General features: G+C 38.6%; 1 protein-coding gene across 2 annotated transcripts in view; it reads right to left on the bottom strand.

The window, feature by feature from the left end:
* Positions 1–20,774, bottom strand: part of fat1a (FAT atypical cadherin 1a) — a 98,731-nt gene that overhangs the window by 40,486 nt on the left and 37,471 nt on the right. Inside the window, exons 4-8 of one of the 2 annotated variants that reach the window (XM_056256794.1) lie at positions 11,356–11,417; positions 4,351–4,680; positions 3,584–3,794; positions 3,124–3,192; positions 1,830–1,969 (exon numbers count right to left, since the gene is read on the bottom strand). In XM_056256794.1, the coding sequence (XP_056112769.1) occupies positions 1,830–1,969; positions 3,124–3,192; positions 3,584–3,794; positions 4,351–4,680; positions 11,356–11,417 (812 nt within the window). The remainder of the gene's footprint in view (positions 1–1,829; positions 1,970–3,123; positions 3,193–3,583; positions 3,795–4,350; positions 4,681–11,355; positions 11,418–20,774) is intronic. The other variant, XM_056256795.1, reaches the window with a different exon arrangement.

Raw genomic sequence — 20,774 nt, 5'->3', positions numbered from 1 at the left:
TCTCTTTCATATTTGGTTTTCTTTTTTGTTTTCCTTATCCATGCTATGCTGTTCTCTGTGAAACGTACCGCTATCTGTATTAACAACGTGTCCATGGCAGCAATTTAATTTTATAACGGCAAAACCTGGGTCGCTGTCGTGAAACACTTAAAGGGTAACTAAACCCCTGGCCAGAGCCTGACTCCACCCACTGGCAATGCTGGAAAAGTGGGCAGAGCCCAGCGGAGATAGAGGGGACGAACTGAGACCGCAGTGAGGGATTGATTGACAGCTGCTGTCAAACTCGCTAAAATGGAGACCGACTGGAGTGACGCAAGTAGCTTTGCAACAGAGCGGTCATTTGAAGTATTTTCTTCCCCACCTTCATCTGATTTTTCTGCCTTTTAAGAGGGCCAAATCTGAGGTGTGTGGTCATATTTTGACTTTTACAAAAGTCCTGAGGGAAACTTAATCGATGATGGTCACCCTGTCTGCAGAACATGCACAAAAAGTCGCTGCAATACACTTCAAAATGTTGTTTTGAGTTGAAATATTTTATCTCACTCGCTTGAAATAAACGTGAAGCTTCCACGAAGAAAAGTTCGCATTAATGTTTTAAATCTTACCTGTTTATAAATCCATTTTGTACAGCGTACAAAACAATCGTCCAGACAAGATGATCACAACAATATTATCAAACTCTGTAAACAATAAATTAACTCTGATTTTATTTTCAATACAATCAAAAACGGAGACGCAAGACGGCAAATTGTATTTGAATGAAACGAGAGAGCGCGTCCGTTGTGATGCATGGATTTGCACTGTGTTTATAATGCGTTGCTATTGACGACGGTCAGAAGGAAATGCCACAGAATAGAATCTTGCCTTAAAAAGTGCATAGAGCTGCTTGTTTTATTTGTTGTTTGTTGATTTTTAAATATAAAACTATCCTGATCGTTTTCAATACTCGTAATTCCAACTCCTGACTCGCTACAGTAGTTTTGACGGAACCAGATGCTTTTATACCAGGGGCTGCCAAGGGCGTGGTGAGCTCGCACCAAGGGCGTGACAGAGTTACGTCAGAGAGTATCCTACGTCAGAGAGTACCCCTACTGCAGGAGCTTTCCGTTTAACCTGAAGAGGGCAGCACTCAGACGTTTTTACACCATATATTTGAAAATTAAAACACTTTATACCCAAATGTCAAAAAATGTACTCGAATCAAAGAACATTTATGAAGCTCCATTCATACAGATCATTAACTAAAAAAAGTTGTTTCAGTGTTTAGTTACCCTTTAACGGTTTTCCTTACCTAAGAGAACAGTTTAAGGGATTATATGCAACACTTAAATCATTCCCTTAGCTGAGGGGAAAATCACACCTTAAGTCTCATACTTAAGGGAAAAAACTTCAGGTGCTTTATGCAACCGGGCACTGCCCCGCACTGAGCCTGTACAAAACATGTCTATAAATATACCTCTAAAATCACTGCAAAACATATATATGAAGGTCAGGTTTAATTTCATTTTTTGTGCTTTCACTAGACCTATCTACATCAACAGCAAAATGCTGTGCTCTTTTTTTTAATACTGAAGGCTGATATGAGCTTGTACAGAAAAGACCTTTGGGACCTACAGTGCCAGTGCAGTCAAAAGAGGAAACTCAATTTGGAAAGTTGGAAATGCTTGGGTTGCTTTTTTTCTTCCTTGCCACCAGTCAAATGTACATGCACAAAAAAGTCTGAGCCATTTTTTGCCCCTCATAGTGTGATCTCAAAAAAGAAGCCCAAGCCTCTATGGTGAGCGCACAATGCTCTGCTTCCATAAACACTTCATTAGCAATTCAATTACCTGCGTGCTGACAGATCTGGTGCCATCTGTTGCGTCCACCGTCAGGTTGTAATGGGATTTCTGTTCTGCGTCCAGCACTTGGGCCACAATCACCGTCCCACTCGCCTTGCCCACTTCAAATCGACTGTCAGAATTACCACCTGTTGAGAGGAGGTTTTCACCACAACCAAAATGGACAGGAAATTAGACGGCCATCATCACAAGTTAGGCAGTTGAAAACAGGGGAGAGAAAAAGAGAACTGCACAGGTGGCAAAAGTCAGGGTGTCACATTTGTGGTTTTGCAGCAACTGTTTCACCCTTTTTGTGTAAACCACAATAATGGCTGTCTGACATTTATACTACTATATCCCTGCCTTAGTACGCCAAAACCCAAAATATATAATATATACATTATTATTAAAAATATGGATTTATTAGAGTAAATAATAAGAGTGTCCACAATAAAAATAAGGAAAAATATATTTTAATTTAGAAATTTACAGGAAAGTTTGTTCCTCATAGAAAAGGTGTACTCAAGTCATTGTATGTAAAAAAAATATATAAGCATTACAATTTAAAATTAAGCATTTTGAAATAAAATAATATATACAATTTAGTAATAGATATAAATAAATGACCCATTTCACCCATACAAGAATGTGGTGGTACAGAGATATATATTGGTCAATAACCATAGTGCTTAGTTGATTAATTGTCTATTCATAGATTTTGGAACTGTCCAAGGAAAAGCTAAGACTTAATCAGCATTTTTAAATTCTTTATTTGCCATTTTAAAAACACCAAAAGCTCTGCCGATGGATAATATTATGTTTTTTTCTTTGAATTTTTACATTTATTTGATTCATTTGCTATCATTAATTTGTATTATACAAATGTATCAGTCATGCTGCTCTTTTGATCTTGCCAGCAGCCACTTAATCACCAGCAGTATATATTATTTTCCGATTATATAACCAAGAAAGAAAATTCAGAGAATTCATTGAAAGAAAATGAGAGCACTGGGCCTTCAAAGTGAACAACACTAAGTGCATAGGCTGGCAAGGAAAATAAGCTACGCTTTATGTATGCAATAGTAAGACAATCTTCATAGGGTGGACAGAGACAACTAATTTTGATTTAATGATCGAAATGTAACTCTTTAATTGCCAGCTCGTAAGCCCTTAGTGAGAAAGAATCAAAACTTGGGACCTGGTGCAACCAATGTGAAACAATCACAACAGCACGAGTACAAAAGCACATGACAGATCTCATAACGGCCACGCACAGTAGTATTAGGAGATCTGCGGCAGATACCTTCTGCAGTGCAGTTCAGGTCGCAAGCCATCTGAACGATGTAAAACAGTTCTTTAGCCGCTATGTCCTCTTCCAAAAGCCAATGGAGAGGAGCAAGGAGACAATCAAGAGGAGGAAAGCAAGAGGAGAGAAGCAGAAGAAACCAAACCATTCCAAAATTAAGAAGAAGAACAAGTAGAAAAGAGAGAGAAAGTAAAGGTTGTCAGTGATAGATTTGTTAAAAGATAAAGGGACAGGATGCAAACTATTATGTCATATTATGACGGTTCTATTGGGAAGATAAACACAAAGATAGAAGTTCATTCATGCAAAAAAAGTCTCATTAGAAGATTTAATCCTATCAGTTTGTAACAAATTTGTGTACTAACAAAGACATTTATTAGGATCCAAGCTTTAAAATTGTAAATGCAGTCAAACCAACACACACAACAAACTCTCTGAAGATATACCTCCACCATACCTGTTATTTCAAACCAGACTGGTGTGTCCACAGACTCCATGGTGATGACCCCGACCATGTGTGCCACGGGGTCGCTCTCCATGACAGAAAAGGAGTAAAACGGCTCGTCAAATGCCAGAGGGACCGTGCTCGGCTCCGGCTTGGGAATCCATTCGATGTGTAGACGGCAGGTGGACGATTTCTGGGGTCGGCCATTATCCACTGCTTTAATCTGAAGGATAAATGTGTCAAATCAAAAAATTAAACTACTACGTACATAACCGTATTATTTATTACCGTAAATAATCTAACAGTAATGTTAAAAATTGGTTTTGGGATTCATATGTTTGGGAACAATAATAAGTTTTGCAATTCTGTTTGGTGCTGTTAATGATATTCCACACTTTAAGCTCAATCAGGGAGAGATACAACTATCTGAACACTACTAAATGCGGGAAGGACAGAACATTACCAGAACACCTGTCACTGTGACGTTTGGAAAGCGACAGATGTTAGGTAATGAAACAATGGGAGGTCTGGCAAAAAATGTCACTGGCCACATGGGCCGGGCAGGAAGTTCACTCTGCGCTCGTAAAACTTCAATCAGAGGGACATTCAGGAAAAATGTAGTGTGTGTCAAATCTGAGATCTCAGGTTTCTACATTCTAACATAATAACGGCCTCCTCAAACACTGTAACTCAAGCTAGAAAGCAAATATATTTGCAATAAAAAAGATTAAGTTTTGAACAGAACAGAATGTATGCTACAGAAATGTGTACATCCTCACCGTTAATATATCATAATCTCCAGCAGAAGAAAGCTTCTTAAAGGAAACCATGCCAGTTTTGGGCTCAATAAAGAACTTTCCCTGTTCGTCTCCATCCTCGATGCTGTAGGAGATCTCAGCATTTGGCCCTTTGTCTCGATCTGAGGCGATGACGCGGTAAACAGGATCTCTCTTGAGCGCACGCTCTTTTTCTGGCTTTTCTCGCTCTGGGAGTTTGATTTTGTAGACTTTCTCCATAAACTGCGGTTTGTTGTCGTTCTCATCCAGAACTTTGACAATGACTCGAACAGTGGTGGACTTCACAGGAACGCCCTGATCAGACACTGTGATCTGTAACACAAGATTGTGGAATGTGAAGTTATAATAAACCAATCCTCAAACACTCAGTTGACTAGTTCAGACAATCCACTGACTAGTTGGTTTTGAAATATGTACGTTTGCACACCCCTTTAAAAGTTCGATTTTTTAAATAGAAAGCTTCAGGGGGCTGATAGAAAATCCTGTAATTGAGGGGGAGGAAAGATTCATTCACTCCGTTCTAGTTTTCTTCTTTCCTTTCATGTCGAATAACTCCAAAACCCAAGAGAGCCGGATGTCATAATGAACATTTTCAATTAGAGTGACAAAACAAGCGTGCTAAAAGAGGTGCACAGGACAATAATAGAACACACACAAGAATATCTGACACAAGTGATTGAAAACCTTCATTATAGCGAGCGCTTCAATCAATCGCCGTTCAGAAGTAAAGAAAAATCTCCTGTTCGGAACACGGGGGCAAGTGTTCCCATCTAAGTCAATTGGCTGACAAAATTGAACTAATTCCCTGTGCGCTTAGCTGTCAAGCAATCTTTTCAGAGATGTGCAGAAAGGAGGGAAGGGTTTCCGGGGGTTAGAACAGACTGTTATGCATTACTCTGTGTGATTGCGGCATGACGTTTTTCCTACATAATTTCTCTTTTATGACATCTGATGAAAAATACCATCAGGAATGTGATAGCTAGACAGGCTACATGGCCTCAAAATGAGTGTGCTTTATATTTTTCTCAAAGCTAGTCTAATCATCTAATCCAATTGTGTTGTTTAAAGACCTAGAAATTAGTTCTTCACACATTATTTAAAAAGGCATTAGATAGGTTTAGTTCAATTGTATTGCAAGCACACTATAGTGACACAAAACGAAAAGATAAAAAGTTCACATGCACATCAGTTCTAACAGCAAAGCACTTTTGTCAACAATATGAACAGTTACAGGTGCAGGAGTTGTTTCAAACAAGCAGAGACGGTGGCATTAAGCAGACGCTGGTTTGTTGAGCATATACTCATGCTCAGAAAGCCGTGTCCAATCTCAGCTGGTATCCGTTAACCAGCTCATTAATTTCCTCTGGATATCTTCAGTTAATCTTGGAAAATGCCCATTTGAGGCGACTTAATGGCACGCTGGTGCATAAGCTGATGAATGCAAACACACACACAGATGCAGACATACACACTATTTCCTGCTAATGAACTCAGCTGACTTGCTTTCTAAGACTGAAGCAGATAACAGGCCAGCACAGACATTTAAAGCATCTGTTCAACACTGGTCCAGCTTTTGGTGTGAACAACGAGTAGACCTATAATGTATATTTGTTTTCAAAGCTGTCCAGTGCTGTCCAAGTGTTTTGGCCAAACAAATTTAATTGAGTAGGAAGACAAGGAACTCGGTCAGCTTCAGCATTCCTCTCTCCCGAGCTGAGCATGTTTTTATGCCTGCAATGCACTGCTTTTTAAAACCTTTTCCAGCAACTGGTAAGAATTCAAACAGTTGAAATTAAATGTCCAGTTCAATAATGAATAAATCTCCCATGTCTGATTTAAACATCAATTATATAACTAGATTTTTACTTTTTCTGTGGCGCTTGCCTGAGTAAAATCATCCAGAGTGTGAAAATGACCACTTAAAGTTATAGCACACCTCTTCACAAGACGTAAGATTTGCAGTCTTACATGACATTTACATTGCATTTATGCATTTGGCAGACGCATTTATCCAAAGCGACTTACATTTCACTAAAGGTTTCAATTTTAATCAGTTTAGCATTGCCTGAGAATCGACCTATGACCTTGGTGTTGCTAGCGTCATGCACTGTTTGAGCTACCATCATGCTATCAATCATGTTCATTCCGGGATGGATTCCCATAATTCCGACTAATAGTGGTGTTTCATTTGTGGACAAATTTGTGCTTTTGAGCTAATCTTTTAGGTGAATTACCAGAGTAGCTCTATCTCTGTTTTTTTATTTTCTCAAATTTCAGTTCCATGCATTGAGACTCTGAACATAGCTAAATGGGCCATGTTGTTCATTAAAAAGAAACAAGATAAATCAGGCATCTTTTTTGTGAAAGATATTCTACTAACTGACTCAACAAATGAACAAAACTGTGCATGTTGTTTGCTGTTAAGAGCTATGAAAGGTGAATCTGTTGATTGAATGATTCAATGACTCACTCATAACACACAAAAGGATTGTCTCTACATACTGGTGTAATGATAGCCTGGGTTTCCCCATACTGCCTTTGCGCAGTGCGATTTTATTCACGCTGCTAGGCAGTCTGGATACCATGGACCAAATTCTCAGCGAGGGGACCAATCACAGAACAGGGAGGACACACCGAAGCAGTTTGTTTATACCTATGGATCAAACATGGCAGCAGACGCGAAGTTACCTTTCGATGCAGCCTTAGATATTGTTCTAAGCAGTTTAGAACGCAAATAAATCTCTGACCCATCGTCTTCTTCCTCGTCTAATTTCTTTCGCTCTACATACGTTATCTGGTATAATTGAAACGATTGGCTATGAGCTACGTACAGGCGCATTTGATAGACATTTGTAGCACCCAATAAACGGCTCTGGGCATTCGTAAACCACGCCTCAAATACGAGAAAATGAACATGTGGTTCCCAGACCACGTCTCAATGTCAATGAGACGTGGTCTGACGTTAGCCAGGCAAGTGTAATGATGTAACATGCAAAAACAGACTGTGGATGAATCAGTGAACAAATCTGAATAGATTTTTTTTTTTAGGTGAACAGATTCAGAAGCCATTGAAATTAATCACCACTAATAGGTGCAAGCATCTTGAACAATATAAATTTGTTCAGAGCTTCCAGCGCAGGCAAGGCAGTAACACATTTCACATGCCTGGAAAACAGGCAAAGCATCCTCAGTCACTCAGGGAGTATTCCCAGAAATAAATTACATTTCTTTGCAAATCAACTTAAGTGTATCGTGGGCATATTTTCCAATTTGGTTTTAGAAGTTCAAAGAGCAACAGGGCAGGCTCTCCGACGTGTTGTGCATGCCTCAACATGTTCCAGAGTAGCTCTCTCTCTGTTTTTTATTTTCTCAAATTTCATTCCCTTCCCCCTCTAGGAGCATTTTCACCTTACACCTTCCTTCCCAGCTCTTAAGTGTGTGTGAAAGTTTTCAGGGCTCTCTCCCATTTATCTATCACACACACAAATGCCCTCACCCTGGCCTCGTATAACTGCCCCTCCCTCCCCCACAGGCCTCTTCTGCCTCCAACTAACCTTAGCGAACCCCTGAGCACCAGCTCATTCCCCAGTCCCCTGCAGTGCTGTGCCCAGCAGGATTGCACTACCCCTGGGAGAGAGACAGCCAGACTCCTGGCCGAGAGGCTGGGTGAGACAAGACCCCTGGAGGGAAGATGTCAATAAACAACTTCCTGTTGCTGGACCCCTGACTAAACACCGGCCAAAAGCCCAAATTGCCAGGGTTGTCATGACTACTGCAGTGGGCCACCGGAGCAGTGCGAGAAAAAAAGGAGAAACAGGATCCAGAAGAATGCGTGTGAACAGTGACTGGACTGACGGTCATTTGTTTATTAGCCTTTCCCTCAGCCGGTCTAAAGCAGCGTGGTAATCAAATTAAACATGAGATCATAACAGTCCAAGAAGGTGTCTGAACAAAGAAGACAGTTGCTCTGAACAAGAGAAATGTATCCAAAAATCACATTATGATCCAACTCTGACAAGTCAGTCTGTCTGGTTTTATTTTATTTTAATATTCTTTTAGCGGCAGTGCTGTAGAGAGGATAAATATAGGCCTGGTTTCACAGACAGGGCTTAGATTAAGCCAGGATTAGGCCTTACTTTAATTAGGACATTTAAATGGCTTTTATAAACATGCCTTAGAAAAAACCTTACTGGTGTGCATCTTGAGACATATTCATATTTTATAAGTTAACACATAATAGCATATAAGCAAAACTGAGTACTCGCGCGCTCTATAAGCAGCAGCTTTATGTGCGGTCGTTTCAGGTGGGTGCACTCCAAAAAAGTCTCTCAGAAAGCGAGCGCGTGTGCCGAAATGAGTCCTCTTTTGCTGCTTATTGCGCTTGAATGGTTTAAAATCATGGCTTAAAATTCCTTTCAAATGATAAGCTTTCATGATGGTGCAGTACGGCAACGTCACAATAGTCCAAAATCTCTACCGGCTGACAAATTTCTACCAGTTAATTGTACTGCCGGTATATCGCCCACCCCTAGCTTTCGGTGTCAGTCACTTCCAATACTGTAGCTGTACAAAAACAGTCCGTTATGCTGCTTGATATTAAAAACTGCTTTTTAATTTGATATTTTTTTCATTTATTATTGTAATCATAAACACTGGTTTGATGTGCAAATAGTTTTACCATTTACTGAAATTAGTTATTCTTTTAGTTATCTATAGCGGCTAATAAATGCCGGATGTCTCGCACATTAACAGGAAATAGCTTTATTATATGTATTATATGTTTTTGTTTGATCAGGCATTATAAACAAGCTAGGAGACTGAATGGACCGGTGGACTAAATTGTTCATTACACCACAAATTCAAGGAATATGGTTCATACTAAAGCTGAAAGTATGCCTCAGTTATATATTTAATGCTATAAAAAGCAGATAGCTCCAATTTCTTCCAATGTGTATTATATGTGTTTGTATCTACTCGATAAACCCAGAGACTTTAAATGTGATCGGGCTGGCCACCAATTTATGCAGCCTTGCTTTTCTATTTAAAAGTCCAATTAAAAGTGTAAAAGACAACGTTAGGTGAAAAGCATTCTTTACAGCTCCTTAAGGTTAAGACAGCTGATATACAGCATCCAAGTCGAATAAAACTACACGCACCACCAAACTCCAATCTCGACAGTTAAAAAAAAAATGCTTAGTTAATTAAAAACCAGTGAAACAGATTTAACCTTGAGGGTATCTTGGCACTACTAATATTTAGCTGAATTGTTGGCATTAGCTAATTACAAGCCTACTGTCTATCGGTCAGCAGGCTTTGCTTTGAAGTCAAGAGGAGCTCTTCACATCACTGAGGCATGGAGAGAAGAAGGGAGGACAGACACTGGATGAGCGTATGCTGCAGGGTGTACCATCCTCCCTGGTTTTATTTCCTGTCCGCAACCCTCCTGTCATTTACAAAACAATTAGAGTTGCAGAAATGGGCATGAAAGAACTGGGGAGGGATGGTGCAAATTTGCGAAATTAAACGAAATGCCACAGGCCTTGAATTGCACAATCTTTAACGATAATTAAAGGAGCATCAATCTCTGAAGTCTTCTGTGCACGGCTTGAAGTATCAGCAAACTGTGGTTGGTTTTTGTGGAAGGAAGTGAGAGGGTGGTAAAGAGTTATTGAGAAAAAGAGTGAGAGAGAGAGAGTGAGAGAAGCTTGCAGCTCAATTAAAATCCACAAGTATAAACTTTGGCTGGGCAAGGTGACGCTTCCTGTTCTGGCCTGCCTAATCCCGAGACGGTACACTGAGAGAGAACAAAGGCAAACCCCCACACGCATAAACACACACACACACCTACCCTCCACACACACCGGATATATAAATCCCCACAGAAGCACGTTGGAAGGAATGGAGGGGGGGAAATGCAATCCACTCACGTGCACAGTTTAGTTTGGTGGCCTGGGCCTTGAAGTTTTTTAGATGCTGAAGATTTTTACTCATTTCCCCCTTATTAGGATGTTTTCTTTGCTCCCAAGGAGTTCCCTTTAAAATAATATTCTAGGTTAAAGTTTTGTAGGGTAAACTACAAAACAGGGTTCAGCAATAAAGTAGGCCAGCTAAAAAAAAAAATGTAAAAGTTGCAAGAAATTAGATTACATAATAATATATTTTATTATAGAATTTAGAAACTAATAATTGTATTTGGCAAGGATGCATTAAATTGAATAAAAGTGACAGTAAATGCATTTGTAATGTTACAAAAATTATATACTGTATATATACTGTATAGAATATATAGAATATTCTAGTATGTAGAATACTGTATATTTCAAATAAATGCTGTTCTTTTGAACTTTCTATTCATCAAAAAATCTTGAAAAAAGTATCATAGTTTAGACAAAAATATTAAGGAACACAACAGATGCTAACAATGATACCAATAAGAAATGTTTATTTAGCACCCAATCTCCATTTTAGGTTGATTTATGAAGGATCATGTCACACTGAAATGATGCTGAAATGATGCTGAAAATTCAGCTTTGCCATCACAGGAATAAAATGCTTTTAAAAAATATATTTAAAAAGAGGCATTTTAAATTATAATAGTTCATAATATTACTGTTTTACAGTATTTCTAATCAAATAAATACAGCCTTGTTGATCATAAAAAAAACTGAATGGTATTTGAATGGTAACAAATGTACAGCATCTTGTGAAATGCACAATGGATGCCCCTTAGACTTCAATTGCAAGAGCATTTCTGTGCTTATTGTTTTAAAGAAATAGTTTCTTATGGTAATCAACAGCATACCACAGATAATGTTCATATAGCTTAACTTTAACCCAGAACATTCCAGAAGGAAAAAAAAAAAACTAAAAGAAAAAAGGAGCCTTTTAGGACCTCTCTAAATATGAGATTCTAGGATTGTGATTGTATGCTCTTAGGAAGAGTGTTGTAAACATGTGATCAGTGGATGTATCTATAGGTGTTTTTACCTCCAGAATATGTTCATCCTGCTGTTCTCTGTCCAGCTTCCGAGACGTGGTGGCAACTAGACCTGCAAGCACATGAGCACAATTTAATAATCCCAATAAAACTCATAACTTGATCCAAATAAAAACAAGTTTAGTTAGTGCAACATTTAGACATGGATAAACAAAGTTTTTTTACTACATTTTTCTTAGTGCAATAATACAATTTCATCTTTGAGGAAGTAACCTAGACATTCTCAAAAGGAGGTTGTGTTAAATTTATTTAACTTCTGGGTGCAATCGTGTTGAGTTAACCCCCCTTCTACACACACACGTTAAATTCATCTGAACAGAACTGCAGAAAATGGTATTGTGCCTGTGTCAGGACTGTTTTAAAGCTGAACAAATAGCCATGCTTTAAACACACACTCACACTGCCAACGCAAACCTCACACACTACCTTCAAGCAAACACACAACACTCATTATAAAGAGCTTCAAACGCTGAAAAGATGAGTGAAATGTCAATGTAACCATCACTGTGGTTACTCCGTGTGTGAACCTGTTAGTAGGTGTATGTTTTTCTGTGGTGGGTTTTTGAAGATTTCTCTCAAGAGCTTTGCTTTATAATACAGCAAAATAGAATCAGAGCTAAAAGGAAATTCGACTGGAAGTGAAATCAAGTGCCGAACCTGGAGAAGAGTCTATAACAGACAGGCAGATCGAACAACAATGCAAATGAGGACACATTTCTGTAAAGAGCGTCTCGATTGCAGATAATAAGCAGACTTGTGTTTCTCCGTCAGTATAATTATACATTAGATGGGGCAGAGCACGCGGCTGACGTTGCCAGCCCCGGCCACACGAGAGACGCCTGCCGACCGCACCACGTCTGATTAGTGCAGAAAAAGGATTTCCGAAACCAGAAGCCATCAATGGCGCACATGCAGGCAGCAGAAATAGCCTGGCCACAACACGCCTCTTGCTCCTGGTCAAAACTGTGTTAGGCTGCTAACCAACTCTCTCTCCTTTGCTCTCGCAGTCATACATGGGAATGAAAATAAACTCTGAATGCGGGCAGTCATCAAAATCTCTACACTTTAAAACGTTATATTAAAGGCAATGCTACGTTTATAGACCAAGAACTTGACCAGAATGGAAAAGGACATTAAATAGGCATATTTAACAAGGTTATTTTTCACTCTTAGGATTTGTAAAGTAACAATATGTGGCTGATATTCTGAGTAAATTAGCTTTTACATGTCTCCCAGGAGTTTGGTGTTCAGAATATGCAGATGACTCTTTTCCACTATTAAATACTATTTCATGAGTTAACATGCATATTGCATATGCATATTAAGCTAAAACAAATCTCTCGGCTGAAACGAACCCCCTTCCCCTAGATATTGTTCCACGTGAGCGTATGCGTGTACTGCTGAGGTGTACGTCTGCTGGATGGACCTTAAGAACATGCTGCTAAACAGACGCCCATGTTCGTACCCACAATCCATTTCTTCCCGGGCCAAAAAAACGGTAGCGGGCTAAGCTAGCCAAAGAAAATTACAGTTCAGCCATTTTTGGAAAAAGAAAAACAAGAATGAAGCTGGGAGATGCGGGAGCAAATGGAAGGAAGAAAAGAAAGAAAGAAAGAAAGAAAGAAAGAAAGAAAGAAAGAAAGAAAGAAAGAAAGAAAGAAAGAAAGAAAGAAAGAAAGAAAGAAAGAAAGAAAGAAAGAAAGAAAGAAAGATAGAAAGAACTGGTTTATGATGTTAATGCTAGTTTGGTTGACCAAGGAACTCTGGCTAGTTTAGAAGCCTGGTGGGGACACCAGTAAACTGGGGTGAATCATCCTCTTTGCAGGAACCTCATTTCATTAGCTTTAATTTTACCCTCTGAGAAAGCAAATACATTTTGCCCAAATATTTAATTATTTGTTCTGTCTGCATAGTCTGAGGTACTTACAGTTAGTGCTTGTCTCGCTGAGCGCAAGCGCGTGAGCCTCGCCTAAAATCCTCTCTGCTAACCAGTAACCACTGTACTCCTACAATAAACCCATAGAGAAATCTCACAAATAATGATAGTGCCGCCACACTGCCCCAGGACAAAAGAAAAGGAAAAAATCAGAAGGAAACCAGCAAAAAAAGAGCATCGAAGTGCCTCAGTAAATGACACTTGGGTTTTTTTCTCTTTCTGGTTCACTTGAACTCTCCCTCACTCAGACGGTAGGCCATTGATGGACTTTAGAAGAGGTATCATTTAGCAGGCAGGAATGCAACACTCCGTATCTGAGACTGAGGTGCTACATTCCTCATTAAGGGTCTCGAACACATGTTAAAGCACACACACTTAAAGCAGCGCACATGCAGCACTATTAAACACAGATGAATGTACATACAAAATGCTCTCAAGGCCTACTAACAAGCACAAAACAGTCCGTGCCACAGCTACATAGATAAATGAGTACACACACAAAGATGTGCTCTACAGTGGGCAGACCCGGGCAACGTTCCCAAATGGACCCTAACCCTCCTCCCCATTCTAACACATACTGTGTGTGTGAATGGCTGCCATTTCAGAGCTGAGAGAGAGAGATAGAAGGGCAACACTTGAAGTTGAGAAAGGAGTCTTTGCTGGGTTTGTCTCTCAGAAAAAGCCCCATGTTAGCTTTACACCATTAACCTCAGACCACTTTAGAGCCTATCAAAGACACACTACACACACAAATATGTGGTCCGACAAGTCATACAAATGCTTAATTTTTTTAGATTAAGCTACTAATACATTTGTTTCCCTCAACTATATGTACTATATGTTTACATTAAATAGCGTATAAAGGACCTGTTAAAGGCATTTACAGTAACAGTGATTTGTAGTGGCAAAGTAACCAAATAGTAATTCATTTTCAATCAGAGCTTGCAGTTAAAGATGACATAAGCATAGGTGGCAACTATTAGGGATACACCACCATTAAAGTTGGCATGAAACATAAGTAAATGTAAAATCTCAAATAAATGGTAAAAATATCAACTATTATATTACAGAAATATTGTGCATATCTAGTAGAAACCATTCAAAAGGAGCAATTTTGCTGACCTGGGAAAAATATATATTCTCTCTCTCTCTCTCTCTCTCTCTCTCTCTCTCTCTCTCTCTCTCTCTCTCTCTCTCTCTCTCTCTCTCTCTCTCTCTCTCTCTCTCTCTCTCTCTCTCTCTCTCTCTCTCTCTCTCTCTCTCTCTCTCTCTCTCTCTCTCTCTCTCTCTCTCTCTCTATAAAATCAAAATAGGTCCTCTCAAAATCATTGGTGGATAAAGCAGACATGATCAGAATAAATCCCATCAGTTTCGCCTGGTGGCTTCAGCTCAGTCTCCGCATTTAGCCACCAAAGGCCCCTGGAAATGGGGCAGCTGATGGTAGGAAATTCCTATCGAGTGACTGAGATTAACAACACTGAGCTTTCAGACCTCCGCTCTATTCGGTGTACTAACTCCATTTAGAGTGTGGGTCAGGAAGAGAGAGAGAATGAACAAGAATAAAGAGACAAATCCCTGGCAGATAATTTCTCTTTCAAAACATTCTTTCTGATTTGAGTATTCCAGAGCTCATGGCTCACTCATGCATGGGGACGACCTGGATTTACTACACTAAATCACTGCATTCCTGCCTCAATGCGAACATGACCTTGCGCACACATGCTTGCACAAAGACTGCTGCATTGATTTTTTTTCTACATCACAAGGTATGGCACACAACCACAAAAAGTATCTGCCCCGTCCTTTAAGGATAAGGTGCTTCTGCACCACTAGTGGCACCAAAAGGAATCGCAAAAATAATGATAATTGAGTGCTGCAGGAATGCGTCCTAAAACCCGGAAATAAGTCGCCATTTTTTAATTTCCGGTTCCATTGTCTCAAAGTCAATACGTTTTTTGTTTTTTTTGGGTTTTTGGTTAAATACCTGAATTAAGGTTAACACAAACTCAAGGTATTTTCACAATTTCTTCTACAACATAAAATACATCAATAATAGGGGTCCACCGAAATAAATTCTGGGCAGAAACCAAAAATTCAGAATTCACTTGGCCGAAAACTGAAGAAAATAAAATAATTTATCAAACTTATTTAATAATCAAATAGCTAAAACTGAGTTGTACAAACATTTAAATTGCACATAAGGCAGTTCTTACATCAACTTTTTAATAATATAATTGTTTCTCTACTCCAGATTTTTGGTGAACTAAACATATCACAATAAACTGTAATAACTTGTAATAAACAATATACAACAAATCACAATAAACTGTAATAACTTGTTTTCATGACAGATTAATTCAAACATAGCCTACATTAAATAATGAAGACATCACTGACAGGTTAAGTAAAAATATAATATGTAATACAGTACATATATTTAGCAAAATGCTTTTGATGAGTTTTTAGACATTGAATAGCTTTCTTGAGGTAAATGTAACATTAAGTGTTATTGTATAGCCTACAAGCTGTTTTATTTACGTCTTTCCCCGGTTGAAAAACTGACGGAGCGATTACATTAGACAAGATTTATTTCAGTAAGTTGTAATGTACTGTATCTTTCAACATAGCTTCTGGTGTTCACCCATGTTTATTTTGTGCTGTAACTAGTAAAGAGGACATGAGATGATCGTTCGCTTCATCCATGCTGCAGCTACAGTGATCTGTCATGCTGTATTAAAGAGCGCCAAAACAATTTATTGTTTGAATTTTGTAATATAATTGACAATTATAAAGTTGAGACTTTGCTTCATATTAAAAGTAACAAAGCAAAAAGATTTTTGAGATTATTGGATGGCAGGTGCGCTACAAATATTTGGTGAACCTTTGTTCAAGCATCAACAGAAAACAGACAAAGATTTTAGAGAGAAATCATATAATTGCCTATTAACATCGAGAAATGAATATTGTCAATCCAGAGCTATAGTGTACACAGAACTGACATGTTTAACTTGTAGATTATCCACGTTGTGTGCACAAAATAGATGCTAAACAGTCAAAATGTGCCATTGGAGAAGCGCTAGTAATTAAACATCTGTTTCGGTCACTGATTTCGTCCCAAACCCGAAAATAAGCTGTTTTGACTGAAAATTTTCGCTAGGTGAAATTTTGTTGCATCCCTAATAAATAATAACCCACTCGTGATTTTTTAAAAGCTTTTATGTGTCTTGAAAAAGGACCTTGCTAAAAAGTGGCTAAATGGGACTAAGGAGTTGTTGTGGACATTATTAAACATTATTACGCCAAACAGAAAAACGCAATCACTCACTAGATATTATACTCGCTCTCTACCAGACTATTTTAACTAAATATTAAATAAAGATTGAATGAGTTGTTAGAAGCTTAGTGGAGGTGACGTTAAAGTCATACAACTACGATGTTCTTTGTTTATAGCCTAAATTTAGCTTTATACTTATTTTAGCTTTAAATTTTTTAAATTTAGCTTTATACTTTATACTTTATACTACATTATTTTAGCATTGAGGGGATACTAATAATCACAAGCTTCTTTAACAATGGCAAATCACATTGTTAATTGTCTGTGTAACATATGCAAAGATTCTGTCAGAGGTCAAACGTTTTCATGGACTTTCGCTCACTCGGCTGGGTTGAATATCAGAGAGATATCTGGTGTGTGAAATCCGTAGGTTAGCAGTAAACAAACAGGACAGGTGTGCCGGTGGATATGTTCACAAGCCTCTAAAACCCTGCAACTTTATCCACAGGAATGAGTGTGAGGGAGGGGGAGTGATTTGTGTTTTTTTCCCCCTCTGCACCTCTCTTTAGTCTTGCATTCTTAATAACCTTTTGTGCCTCGTGCCAACTGTGGGAGCCTAAAAGGCAGGAAACAACAGGAAGTCGTTGGACATAGTATCCATTTCTTTTCAAGCTTCCCCTGCTTTGGGTTGAACCCATTGAAAAGAGCACATGGCATTGTTGTATAACAACCCAGTTTTTTCCCTTTTTTTCTCATCTAAAAAAAAGCAGGCCCTTACTAAAAGTTAATAGGAAGGTGGAAAGGAGAAAAGAGGAGAGGAAAGCAGGCCTTGTGAATCATTGCAGCTATATCCTCCTTTCACTCCTATTAAACAAGCAGAGCAGAGCTCAAAGGCACAGAGGTGGCTCATAGACTTCTAATTACCTGAGCCGATTTCTAGCCCAGCAGCCAGTGCTCTTGATATAGTCAGTACAGAGCGCTAAAACTACTGTGGTAAGATGACAAATAGAGAGCTAATGCAGATATCGGGTATTACACCAGAGATCTGATATTTCCAGAAATGTGTGTGGTGTCTGTGGATTGTACAGAACAAGAGCTGTCAACATTGTACTGAGCACAATTCTTTCTGCTTGTGCCTGCCAGCTAGATAAATAATTCCCATTCTCACACTACCTGCACACCCAAGGTCCAAAAATAACACTCAACAAGTGCAGTGTAATTTTTATATTTATTATGTTATAGTAAAATAGTAATAATATTTTGAATTAGCTTTTATTTTTTTATTTTCAGTTTTGTTTAATTTAATTTTAGTTTTTTTTAAATGCTGTGTTTATTAGTTTTTTCTATATAGCTTTATTTTTGATTTTAGTTTTATTGATTATTTAGCTTATTTCAGTTCGCAACATTTAATTTAAGTTACGTTTTTCCATCCCATGTTTACATTTTATTTTATTTCACTTTTATTTCAGTTACCAAACACGTACAAATAGTTTATGGCAAATAAGTCAAACTGAGTATAATCAGTGTTCGACAAACATTTGTCTAAGTAATTTTGTTGACTACATTTTTTTTTTCTATGGTGAACTATCCCTTTAAGCCTCTCATACATGAACATTTACTCACCCTCATGTTCTAAAACTGTATGACTTACTGCTGTCTGTGAACAATGTTGGGAACCAAACAATATCAGAGCTCATTGAAAAGTATAAACAAGCCTCAAAATATTTTTTTATGTTCCACAGTATAAAGAAAGTCATATAGGTTTGAAATGACATGAGTGAGGAGGATGACTAAATTATGACAATTTTCTTTTCTGGGTGAACTATCCCTTTAAGCTGAAAAGGCTTTAGACATGAAGGATATACTGATATTTGATATCTCTCTCTCTCTCTCTCTCTCTCTCTCTCTCTCTCTACACATGCGCTTACACTCTGAGAAATGAGTAGTTACGTTCACTTGTGTAAATACACTTCCTCACATAAAGGCTTTTCTTTTATCACATCGTTCGAAGTCCAACTCAGTGGGGTGCATTCGAAAATCAGGCTGAAAGGAGCTTTCAAGCAGATAGGTTAATTTCTCTTCACTGACAGGTAGAGCATAGAAAGAATATCTCTTACACTACACATACAGTCGAGCAAAAAAAGTGTAGTGCAGTCATTGAGAGAAAGCATTTCAACAGGGCAAAGGAAAAGATTGAGATGCTAGCAACCTGCCCACACACCTTACACAGAGCAAAGGCCTCTAGGAAAGACCTTAAAGAAACAGAGAAAGTGAGGGAATTTCATGAATAGAATGAAGGGGCAAAGGGAGTGTGTTAGCTAATGCATGAGCACTTATGCTGGAACATGTGACGAGTACATCCATACCATATTTATGCACACCCACACACTCACTCCATCACTGTAACTGTCCTGTGAGGAAGGGATTGAGGTCAGTGTGAGCAGGTTAACCAGACTCTGGTCTTTTTTGCACTCAAAACTCTGGAACAATCTGTTCACCTGCAGTGCGTGTCATTATCCTTAGCTACACTCGCTGAACAAATCTGCGGCTGTGAAAGAAGCTCTAGGACAAAACACAAATTCAACAGGGATCCATGTTTCTCTGCCAGCTATCTCCATGGAAAATTCTAGTGCTTTTTTGTTGAGTGTGGCTGTGGCGCACAGGTGTCAGAGAAAATTACAGTCTTCAGATGTTATGAGCTGGAATTTTAAGGCGGCTGTATTTTGCATTTTCTTTATTGCCTGACTGTCTTTTAAATAAATATCTATATTTATTTATGTATCACTATTTCATTTATTTATTTATTTTTACCCATCTTAATTATTTATATTTACCCATCTGGATGGATGGATGGATGGATGAAATGTGCTCATATAGATGTGTGTTTTTGAACAAGTCATTTTACAGCTTTCTATAAATGGACTGTGTGGGAGCTTTGTTGTGCATATTCGATTATGTCTACATAGCACAATAAACTCAAGGAAACAAAAGATCAAGGAAAATCCTGTTTTCCATGACATGTTCCCTTCAATGAAACACAAAAGCAGCACTAAGACCTGTTTACTGTTGCCAAAAAAAAATAAAAAAAAATTCACTCATCCAAGCCCTTAGTTACCTCACACAAAACTAAATCAACCAGTCAATATCGTCCAAGGTGCTTTTGTGACCATGAAGACATATATGCCAGCTGAGAATAGGGCTGTAGCGATAACCGCAATATTGTAATACTGGGATACTGACAAGCCAACCGCAGAGGAACGCAAGCAAACGCCGCAAACGCAATGTTCGCGTTTTTTCTTTTTTCATAAGGCATAAGACTTCACGAACCGTAACTGCCACAATGTTAAAGGGTTAGTTCACCCAAAAATGAAAATTATGTCATTAATGACTCACCCTCATGTCGTTCCAAGCCCGTAAGACCTCCGTTCATCTTCGGAACACAGTTTAAGATATTTTAGATTTAGTCCGAGAGTTTTCTGTCCCTCCATTGAAAATGTATGTACGGTATACTGTCCTTGTCCAGAAAGGAAATAAAGACATCATCAAAGTAGTCCATGTGACATCAGTGGGTTAGTTAGAATGTTTTGAAGCATTGAAAATACATTTTGGTCCAAAAATAACAAAAACTACGACTTCATTCAGCATTGTATTCTCTTCCGGTTCTGTTGTCAATCCGCGTTCAGTGACGCTGATGACGTGCTATCTGGTGCGTCCGTGTATTCGGGTTCAAATAAATATGGCTGGGCAAAAAAAAAGCAAGTCTTCCTCTGTGTCGAAATCCTCTGTTTACAGCTTGGGTCTCCCTCAGACTGTAAACGAAGCTCGGGCGCACCAGATTACACGTCAGCAGCATCTTACGTCACCAGCATCACTGAACGCGGATTGACAACAGAACCGGAAGAGAATACAATGCTGAATGAAGTCGTAGTTTTTGTTATTTTTGGACCAAAATGTATTTTCGATGCTTCAAAACATTCTAACTAACCCACTGATGTCACATGGACTACTTTGATGATGTCTTTATTTCCTTTCTGGACAAGGACAGTATACCGTACATACATTTACAATGGAGGAACAGAAAACTCTCGGACTAAATCTAAAATATCTTAAACTGTGTTCCGAAGATGAACGGAGGTCTTACGGGCTTGGAACGACATGAGGGTGAGTCATTAATGACATCATTTTTATTTTTGGGTGAA

The sequence above is a fragment of the Rhinichthys klamathensis genome, unplaced genomic scaffold, assembly GCF_029890125.1.
Source record: "Rhinichthys klamathensis goyatoka isolate OS25496 unplaced genomic scaffold, OSU_Roscu_1.1 h1tg000133l_1, whole genome shotgun sequence".
Taxonomy (NCBI): domain Eukaryota; kingdom Metazoa; phylum Chordata; class Actinopteri; order Cypriniformes; family Leuciscidae; genus Rhinichthys; species Rhinichthys klamathensis.
Note: the sequence above shows the minus strand (reverse complement) of the source record. Positions and strands in the feature narration are given on the sequence as shown.